The sequence below is a fragment of the Cygnus olor genome, chromosome Z (genome assembly GCF_009769625.2).
Source record: "Cygnus olor isolate bCygOlo1 chromosome Z, bCygOlo1.pri.v2, whole genome shotgun sequence".
Lineage (NCBI taxonomy): Eukaryota > Metazoa > Chordata > Aves > Anseriformes > Anatidae > Cygnus > Cygnus olor.
The window spans coordinates 10,053,271-10,063,294 of record NC_049198.1 but is presented as its reverse complement, the minus strand read 5'-3'; the positions used below and the strand labels follow the sequence as shown (position 1 = coordinate 10,063,294).

General features: G+C 64.8%; 1 protein-coding gene across 1 annotated transcript; it reads right to left on the bottom strand.

Moving 5' to 3' along the window:
• Window positions 1-207: 207 nt before the first annotated feature.
• PHF24 (PHD finger protein 24) lies at window positions 208-8,646 on the bottom strand. Its single transcript, XM_040540238.1, has 8 exons — window positions 8,146-8,646; window positions 3,832-4,204; window positions 2,924-3,109; window positions 2,339-2,417; window positions 1,921-2,123; window positions 1,614-1,780; window positions 1,430-1,531; window positions 208-1,317 (listed from the first exon to the last, which is right to left on the bottom strand). The coding sequence occupies exons 2-8, from the start codon at window positions 4,198-4,200 to the stop codon at window positions 1,221-1,223; spliced, it is 1,203 nt and encodes a 400-aa protein (XP_040396172.1). The 5' UTR covers window positions 4,201-4,204; window positions 8,146-8,646; the 3' UTR covers window positions 208-1,220.
• Window positions 8,647-10,024: the final 1,378 nt, after the last annotated feature.

Genomic DNA, 10,024 nt, shown 5'->3' with positions numbered 1-10,024 from the left:
GTGCACTTTGTGTCTCTGTGGGGTTATTTCAGGTTTCCCAGAGCCGCTGCAAACAGCCTGTTCTCAGCACCCAGCCTTCACTGCTGCTCAGGGCTCTCCCTCTGCCTGCTCACGGCCTCCATCGGGCAGCAGTGGCGTCCCCAAAAAACTCCCGGGTAGAAGGCAGGTGGGCACCACTTGCCATCTGTGTCTGTGGCGCGTGCCTCATACCATCGGCAGCCAGAGGGTGGTTGGACACAGCTGTTTAATGGACACTTCCCAGTACAGTGTGGAGGCTGTGACGCCCCGTCCCTGGTGGCTTGCTCATTCCAGCCACGGCTCCAGCCCGCCCGCGCCCCACCTCGGACCCATCCCCCGAAATGCCCCCATGGCGCTGCCGCATCTCCCGGCCTCACTATACGGCCTGAAACTCCAAGACGGTCTCACAGCTTGCGAGGGAGGGAGTCCCTGCAGCGGGGAGCGGTGCCCTGGCTCGGGCAGGGGGAGGTGGAGATGAGGCCATGGCGCTGCCGTGGGTGTGGGTCGGAGGTCCTGGCCTCCATGCACGGGGCATGGAGGGGCGAGGCTTGCAGGGGATCCAGCTCCTCTGCGCCTCCCCCCTGCCTCGTGGCCTCCTGCCTCGCCCCTGCCCTGCGAGCCTCCTCCATGCGGAGGGAGGACGGAGGAACCCATCCATCCCCTTGGGCGCTCCCAAGGCTGCAGGAGGTGGGCGGCAGCTCCCGGCGGCTGGTGGCTCCCTGGGGGCCGCGGGGACGTGAGGCGGCGGGGCAGGGCGGGGACGGCCTCCGCCCCAGCACGGAGCCTCTGCACCCAGCGCCTCCAGGGACCTCCAGCCTCCTCCGGGGCCTCCAGGGCACCAAGGTCCTGCCCTGCCTCCCCCCAGCCAATCAGAGCTCTCCAGGGCTGCACCTGCTCGAGCCTCCCTCCCCCAATCGCAGCCCACCACCCGTCCCTCCCAGCCAATCCGACGCGGAGGCAGGGGGAGACGCAGAGCGTCTTCTCCCCCGCCAGCCAATCAGCAGCTGGCTCCCCCCCAGGCAAGCAGCGGGGAGCCGCGCGGGATTGGCAGGCGGGGCGAAGTGAGCAGGGCTTCCCTCAGCCAATGGGATGTTGCGGGGCGGGTTGCCATGGCAACGGGGCTCTTCCCCCGCCCCGTGGGGGAAGGCGTCGCCGGCCAAGATGGCGCCGGGGCGGGCGGGACGGGACGGGCGGGACGGGCGCTAGGCGGGCGGCTGCAGGTGGACGGCGGCGCTGTTGGGGCGGGCGGCCAGGATGTAGGCGACGTTGTCCCGCAGGAAGCCGGGCCAGTCGACGCGCCTGCGGGGCAGATGCCGTCACCCCAAAACAGCCCCCCCCCAGCGTGGGGAGGCATTGGGGGTGCCCACCCCAACACCCCGCCCGCCGCCACCCCCCGGCGCTGCCCCCTCACCGGGCGTCCTCCTGCTCCGCGGCCAGCAGCGTCTTCTCCTGGCTCTTGGCGCTGCCGCTGCTGGCGGGGCTGCTCTCCGACATGGGCCCGACGTGGCTGATGCTGCAGGGAGGGAGGCAGGGCGCCGTTCGTCCCCGCGGCCCCTTCCCACACCGCGGTTGCCCCTCCGTGGGTGCCCCCGTACCTGACGTTGCAGGACGGCGTCTCCTTCTGGTGCTTGCGGAACCAGGCGTGCCGCGCCTTGTGGCACTCGCTCTCCACGATGAAGCCGTCGCTGTCCTGGTCCAGCGCCAGGAAGGCCGCGCGTGCCCGCTCGCGCTCCTTGGCCGTCAGCAGCCGCAGCAGGGAGTTCTGGGGGGCGAAGAACAGAACAGGGAACACCCATGCCCAGGTCTGGGGACCCCCTTCACCGACCGGGGAAGACCTGAGCAAAGCCGTGGGGTCACAAGTGAGTTACAGTGGATACCCCAGCCCCGTCACTGCGGCCATACCTGCGGCCGGAGTTTCTGCAGCAGCTGGATGGACTCGTGGGAGAGGAAGTCCGGCCACTCGATGTGCCCCTTCTTGTCGGGGTCCAGGGCAGAGAACTGCAGGGTGGCCCGCTCCTCCTGCGCCTCCCCCATGGGCTGCTCAAACTGCTGCTTGTGCACCAGGTGCTTGTAGTGCAGGAAGTCGTCCAGCGTCAGGCAGGTGTCTGCGGGGGCAGGTTTGGGGCATCCCTTCCACCAGCCTTCCCCCTGGGAGTCCCATGCATCCCTCCCACCTCCCCTGCTTCCTCGACCGCTACGGGGGACCCAAGGCTGTTGCCCTTAGCAGAGCTTTTACCTTCTGCTGGTGAGGGCAGCGGTGACACCCTCAGCCCAAGGGCTGCATGAGGGGTGAGGGAGGGCTCATGGGGAGAGTGCGCACCTGGAATGATCTTGCACTGCCGCAAAGTCTCCATCAGGCTGTACATCTCCTCTTCTGTCAACAGGAGATTGAGGTTGTCCTAGAGGGCGAAGACGGGGGGTGGGCGTTAGCATATGGCCGCTGTGGGGAGGTGGGGAGGGGCCAGTGTCATAGAATCACAGAACGGTTTGGGTTGGAAGGGACCTTAAAGACCATCTCCTTCCACCCCCCTGCCATGGGCAGGGACACCTCCCACCAGACCAGGTTGCTCAAAGACCCATCCAGCCTGGCCTTGAACACCTCCAGGGATGGGGCAGCCACAGCTTCTCTGGGCAGCCTGTGCCAGGGCCTCACCACCCTCAAAATAAAGAATTTCTTCCAAATATCTAATCTAAATCTCCCCTCTTTTACTTTAAAGCCATTGCCCCTTGTCCTACCACTCCACCCCCTGACAAAGGCTCCCTCCCCAGCTTTCCTGTAGACATTCCAATCCCCTGGTGGCTCCCTGTCAGGATGGATGGCAGGAGCTGAGGAACATCAGGAGCCCCAGCACCCTGGAGTAGGCCACGACATGGGATCCCGCTGGTGTCCGCTACGGGCACTCACGCAGTAGTAGCAGCTCCAGCCGGTCTCGGTGTGCGCAGTCTCTGTCACCTCCACGGCACTGTCGTTCTGCAGGTAGCCCATGCGGCGCAGGCAGCCGTCGTGGTACACCCGACTGCAGACGCGGCATGGGAAGAGGCTCTCGGCTGTCCACACCTCGCAGATCTCGCACATCTCGTCGTTGAGGATCTGCAGAGAGATGGGCAGCTGCGGCTCAGCACCCTGCTCGGAGAGGCAGCGTGGGTGCTCCCCAACAGGGGGGCACCACATTGCAGGTGGGGATGGGTGTAGGGGTGCCAAGGGGATGGGAGGGCAGGTTTTTGGGGTGGTGGCACAGTCAGCAGGTGGGTGGTGGGGTCATGGCTGGCTTGCTGGCCAGGTAGGGTTAGAGGAGTGGGCATGGATCCATAGGAAGGTGAATGGATATGGAGATAGGGCCATATGTATGGATGGGCTGTGTCCATGCATCGTCCGTCCGCTGCTGGCTGGACTATAGGGCTGGCGGTGCGGGTGGATGGAAGTTCTGACGTGTGTTTTGGCTGGTTGTAGGCATGGACAGAGAAGCTGCAAGGTTGTAGGTTGGCTGGGATGCGGGCTTGCAGTTGTGGGTGGTTGGTTGGGTAGGGTTGAAGCTGTGGGTGGGCTGTAGGATCACGGGTGTGCTTGGGTGAGCTATGGGGCTGTAGGTCAGCTGGGCTGTGAGGGTTGTAGGTGTGGATGGCCAGGCTGGTCCATAGGGCTTGCATGGACAAACACGCAGAGCCGTGCTCCTGCCTCCAGCCCCTGGTGGCCAACACCTTGCTTCGAGGCTGTCACCACCTGGTGAGCATTGTGGATGCTTGCAGACCCCCCTTCACGTCCCCAGCCCCAGCCTCATCCCTCCCACCCCAGCCCCACGCTCAGCTGCTCGCCTGCTCCCGCTGCTCCAGGCTGATGTCCGGAGGCTCGTCGTCGTGCAGCTCCCGCTGCGGCCGGATGAAGGCGGGCGGCGTGAACCTGTTGGCTCGGTCGAACTCCTCCGGCTCCACACCCCGGCCGTCCCGCAGCCGCTCCCACGCGGCCTTGCTGGCGCTGCCCTCCTCCGGCTGCGAGGGCCCCGCTGGCGCTTCCTCCTCTCCCTCTTGTACCGTCTGCTCCAGCGTCCCTCGGCGCGTGCCCCCAGCCTCCGCCCGCCGCCGCGCCGCTGGCTGCTCCCGCAGCCCGTCTTTGAAGGCTGACACGGCCAAGCTGACCTTCTGCACCTTCTCCACCGTCTGCCGCCTCGACATCAGCACCCCCATGGCTCTGCGAGGGGAGGGAAGGTGCTGAAGTCTTTAGGTGCAATGCTGCACGCAACTGCTGCACCATCGAGCCAAGTTGCTGGCCCCAAAAATGTGTTCCGATGGCTGTGTGACAGCCACGTGGGGAGCAGTGCTGCAGTGGTGGCCGTGGGGAGATGGACCCAAACCCATGTGGGGGCCTGGCCACGGAGGGTCTGAGTGTTGGGGGCATGCTGCCTCACCCATCCCTTCAGGCTCCAGCTTAACCAGAAATGCTTCCAGGCCCTTCCCACACCAGACCAGTGGATCCCAGAGGGCTGGGACCAGCAGTGACCCTGCCCCTTGCTTGCATCCACACGAGAAAACCTCTTAGGCCAGCCAACGGTGAGATGTGTCCTCCCAGCAGATCTGCTCAGGGCCAGGTGCTGGTTCTGCAGAGCTGGTGGTGGTCCTCCCACCTTCCCTAAATGTCTCTTCACCCGGCACTTGGTGACAGCGATGAGGGGGGCACATCAGTGCAGCCATCTCCCAGCCCCTCCAGCCTCTGTGGCGTGCCAGGAGGCAGGGAAGTCCCCGGGGGAGCGGGATTAATTAGCACCACACGTGCACACAGGGATTTTGTAGCTGCAGGAGGCCCCAGTGCTGCAGCAGGGAGCCTTGGTGCAGTAATTACAGCTGCCCTACATCGGAGCAGGGTGTGTGGGCCGACAGCAGCTCTGGGTCATGTCTGTGCCAGAGCAGCCACGCAGCATATGCACAGCCCCATGCTCACACCCAGCCAGCCCCTGCTACGCCAGCCCTGTTCAAGTGCACGCACACGCACACGGGCGTGCAAACCCAAACACCACTGTGTACACTCACACGCATGCGGCTTCCCGGCCCCCCCACCCGCGGGACCATCTGCGCACACATGCCCACGCGCGGCGCCGGGTGTGCAACACGTGGGCCCCGTCCCGCCTGCGGGGGCACATGCGTGTGCCCCCCTGGGAGCCACGCTGTGGGCTTGGCACGCCTCTTGGCAGTGTGCAGGCGTGGGCAGGGGTATTTGCACCCTGGGTCCTTGCACGCAACTTGGGGCCGGCACCCGGCGCAGCAAAGGTGGGAGCGGGGGTGAGCTGAAGGCATGTGTCCAAGCCACCGCAGCAGCATCGCTGCGGCTGTGCCGGTGAGGGGGAAGACACCTGGGTGTCTCTGCCTCCTGGCAGCACGGTCACCCCCGGCATGGGAGGCTCAGGAGCCCAATGGGCATGGGTAGGTTCAGCATTTTTCTGGGCAGCGTTATTTCACTCTGCCTGTAGGCTGCTCAGCTGGGGGGCACAGGAGGTAGAGCCCCCCAGCATCACGACCTGCCTTCGTAGGTCCCTGTGTCACTGAGGGTCCCCAGATCCTGGCCTCACCCTGCCCAAGGAAGCGGGGAGGAGAGGCTGCAGAAGGGCTGGGCACGTGGAGAAGAGCCAAAAGAGAGGAGAGCCTCAGCTCGCCGTGCACCAGTCTCCCCAGCAGCTGCACTGGTGTTCCTGATCCCCAGCATGGCAATAGACCTGGAGGGTCCCAGCCCACCTCCCTGCCTCCAGCCCTTAGTGACAGCCCTCTACCAAGGCCACCTTACGTGTCCCCTGTCACCAGCTGCTGTGTGGCCACCACTAAGTCTAGAGGCTGTCACACTCCTGTCATGGCTTGTGTCTGTTCTCAGCTCTGCTGGCCTCCCTGCATGGCTGGGCCCTTTGCAACCCACCTTTGCCCCTCTGCAGGGTTTTTGCCCCTCTCCCTCATCCTGGCACAGGATGCGTGCACATCTAGGGGCTGAACGGCTTCACCCCTACCTCCACCACCCATCCAGACCCAGGCCCAAAGCTCCCCAGATACCTCAGTGCTGCATTGCTCTCCCCAGAAACCCCCCAGGATGTGCTATGGGGGGGGGGGGGGGGGAGGGACATCACCCCCACACAGAGCCTCGCCCCAGCCTGGGGCTCCTGGTCTGGCCATGAGGCTCTGGGTGTCCCCTCCTCTCCTGGTGGCCTCTGGATGCAGGGGGACCAGAGACACCCCTGCCCATAGCAGCCCAGCTCCCTGCTGCCCCCACCACGGCCGCATCCTGCTCGCCACGTCCTGTGTCCCCACGTGTCCCCGAGGGAATCCGGCTCCATTTGCTATTAGCGGCTGCCCTCCAGGGCACCCAGTGGTCCGGGATCTGGTGTCACCACCCTGCTCACCTTGGCACAAACGCAGGGCCTACTTTTAGGTTTCCCCCATTGACGAGATAAATCTGGGATGGAGCTGGCTGCAAACGCCCGGCCCCACCAAGCCCTGCCAGGGGCTATCACAGCGGTCGTGGGCATCTTCCCCTCTTCCCTTCCCTTGCCCTGCTCATCTACATCCTGCCTCATTCCCCTGGGCTGCCCCACTTCCCTGCGCTCTTCTGAAGAGAAATGCTTCTTGCTGCTTCATCTCTGGAGCAAAACACAGCCAGGAAGCACTTCATCCTCCTGGCACCGATGGCTCATCCTTCCCAGCCCCACGGGGCTCTCTGCATGGGGAAACTGAGGCATGGTTGGGATGGGGCTGCTGGCCAGCACGGAGGCACTGCTGGGGGTGCCAGCATCAGCTGTACACAGGGGGGAGGGTGGCAGTGGGTGGGTGCGGCACGGCGCGGTGTGGGTGTTGTGGCGGCTGGGAGCATGAGATGGATGCTTCGGGGAACGGCTGCGGGTGGATGTGTTACGGCACGGCTGGGAGCGTGGGGCGGGTGTTACGGCCTGGCAGGGGGGTTGGAGGTGGCTGTGGGTGCTGGGGGGCTGCTGCAGGGGCAGTGGGTGCAGGCTTTGGGTGTGGGGTGGGATGCTGCAGCACCTCCCCGGGCAAAACGACGGCCAGCGGGTGCTTGGTCTGGTGCAGCCACGAGCAGGGTCCTTGGTACGCCTTGCACCCATCCTCAAGGGGATGCAGCAGGGGTGTGAAGGAGCAGGACCCCCCCCCCCCCCCAGCTCCTGGCTGTTGAGGAAAGATGCACCTGGCCCCCCTGCCCCATGCTGGCTCCCATGGGCCAGGCCAGCTCCCTGCCCTCACGAGGCTCTTTGTGGTTTTACCCCCAGCACCGTGCCCACGAGAGCCCTGGGGCTGCTGCCCTGTGCGGGGCAGAATTAGGGATGGGATGTCAATGGGGTGCTGACACCCTGGGGACCCCAGGACCCACGGCAGCTTGGTCTGAAGGGCACCAAGCAGAGCTGGGAGGAGTCAACACAGCTCTGGCACAGCCCTGCCCGCTGCTGCCTGCGAGGGCACCCTGCATCCCACCCCCCTGGGCTGACTGGGGCAGCCGGGGGGGTCCCCAGAGGGTTCCAGCAGCACCCCCTTGTCCCCTCTCCTTGTCAGATGGCACGTGCTGGGACCAGGGCGCTGCTGGGGCTGCTGCTGGGAGGTGACCCCGTTGCAGCAGGACAGAGGGGTCGGTGGCATCCGATGCTGGTGGTACCCTCCCCACCCTCTGCAGGGGCGCAGGAGCATGGTGCGGAGGTCTGGGGGAGGTGGGTAAAGCCCCAGCTGTGCTGTGCCCCCCTCCTGGGGACGCCCAGCCGGCGGCTGCTCTCCCTGCAGGATCCGGCTGCCCGTCCTGCCGCACCATGGCTGATTTTATAGGTGTGTCGCACGTTTCCATCTCCCAGAGGGGGCTGAAAATGCCGTGACAGCAGAGTCCCTTCCCCTGCAGCAGACACAGCTCCCACCCAGCTCCCCACTTCTCCTCCTCGTCTCCCTCCCCAGCACCCGCATCAGGACCCCGACGCCTGCGCAGGACCCTCCACCATCCACACCCCCACTCCATCCCAGGCACCCCATCCCAGGACCATCACCCTCCCCGGCACCAGGACCCCAGGGTGACCCACCCAAGGGGTCCAGCCCACGCCACGCACCGGGTGAAGTGCCAGCGGCAGCAAAAAAAAAAAAAAAAAAAAAAAAAAATCCACTTACCTGGGTCAGGGTCCTGCTTGGGAGCGCGAGCCCTAGAGAGCTTCCCACGCGATGCCCATGGCAGCTGCTCCCGGCCACCACCTCCTCTGGTCCCGCGGGTGCTCACCGCATCCCGCGCCCCACGCGCAAATCCCCGCCGGGGGAGACAGCGGCGAGGCTGGGACGTGGGGAGCCAGAGCCGCGCGCTCGCTTCTGGAGGATGCAGGAGATGGCGAGATGCTGGGAGCGGATGCCTGTGTCTAGCACACACACACACACACACACACACACACACACGCACGCTCACTCACAAACACACACGGAGGAAGCAGGGAGCTTGTGACTGGGGCTGAGCAGATGCAGCCTGGTTTGCTGTCCCTGTACCAATTGCTGCCTGAGCCGTGTTAAACAGCTCTCTGAGAGATGAAGCATTTTTTTTTTAACCGGGCTGACGTTGGCTGGGAGATACCAATAAAAGCTTTCCCTGCATCTCCTCTGGCCCCGAGGCCGAGCTGCTTTTCTTAGAGACAACCTCAAGGACTACGGAGCTCGGGTTGCATGGGTGTGGAGGATCAGAGAGCTCCCCTGCCCAAAGTCAGGGTCTTCCCCGCACCGAGCCCCAGCCAGGATCTGCCTGTGGCCACTTTAACCCATTGCCTGCTGCTCACCCTGTGGAGCAGGGATGTGCTGGCTCCCTGCTCCCTCCAGCCCGGTGCAATGCAGAGTGAGGGGTTTTGGCTCTCCTGGTCCCCAGGACTGGGTGGGTGCATGCTGCAGGGCTGCAGCAGGGCTGGGGGCTCATGGAGGTGGTGGGGAAGGAGGGAGGGTGGTGTGCTGGTAAGGAAGGTGCAGCCCCAAAGCGCCACTTCTGAGGGTGGGATATTTGCTCCGTGTGCACCCCCCACAGTCACTCAGCCCTCAGTGCCCTCCTGGGATGGGTGTTGCTGGCTGGGGGTCTGCTGTCCTGTTCTGGAGGTGCCTGCTGTACCTGGGGGTGATTTAGGGTGCCTGGGTCTCGGAGCCCTCTGGGGAGCAGCTTCCAGCAGTGCTCTGGGTGTCCCTTGCTTGAGCTGGGGTTGGACCAGCTGACCTCCAGGGGGTCTCTTCCCACCTCAGCCATTCTATGAGTTTGTGCATTAGTGTGCGTGTGTGGGGCTCTGGAGAACCCCCTCCACCCCTTCCATTCTGGTCCCTGACCACCGTCTGGGCTGGGCTGACTCCCGGCAGCCCTGGAGCTGGTGGCCCTGCAGCTCCTTGCCACGTGCCAGCCCCGTGGGAGCTGACAGTGGTCCCACTTCTGCTGCACCAGCTGCAGCTTTCCACAGCGCCTCCGTAAAGACCTTTCGCATCCTCCCACACCCGACCAGGAGCGAGCTGAGGCAGGCTGCAGCTCGTGGCATCCATGGCAGCACCCGGCTGCTGCACCGGCACCCGAGCTGTGCCGTGGCTGCCTTCCGTGGTGGTTGCAGATGCACAAAGCTGTGCTCCACACGGGATTCACCCTGCCTGCTGCTTGTGCTGTCAGGTCCTGTTGTGCCTCGCTCCGTCAGCTGCGGAGCTTCGTGGAGAGTCCTGTGGCCCTGCCCTGGCCGTGTGTGCCTCCCTTTGATGAACCCCTCCTGAGGATGCTTGCCTTTAGGGTGAATCTTGCATTACGTGGTGAGCAGAGTGGAAGGGTGCTGGGATGCACGTGGTGCAGAGAGGGACAGAGAAAGGGGAGGTGAGCCGTAAATGGGGCCAGAGGAAAACATCTCTGCAGCCAAGCCCTGGCCCCAGAGGACTGGGGAAGGGGGAGGCAGTGGAGGACTGTGCTGGGAGTTTGCAAGAGCATTAAGTGCCTCTGTGGGGAGAGCCCTGCCCTGTCAGGCCCGTGGATGAGAGCTATGATTCCTGGAAAAGC

Coding starts and splice junctions, on each gene's coding strand:
- PHF24 (XM_040540238.1), bottom strand. CDS start 4,200: ATGGGGGTGCTGATGTCGAGGCGGCAGACGGTGGAGAAGGTGCAGAAG. Junction 1,532..1,613: donor ACGCCGTCCTGCAACGTCAG/GTACGGGGGCAC, acceptor CCCTCCCTGCAG/CATCAGCCACGTCGGGCCCA. Junction 1,318..1,429: donor GCGGAGCAGGAGGACGCCCG/GTGAGGGGGCAG, acceptor TCTGCCCCGCAG/GCGCGTCGACTGGCCCGGCT.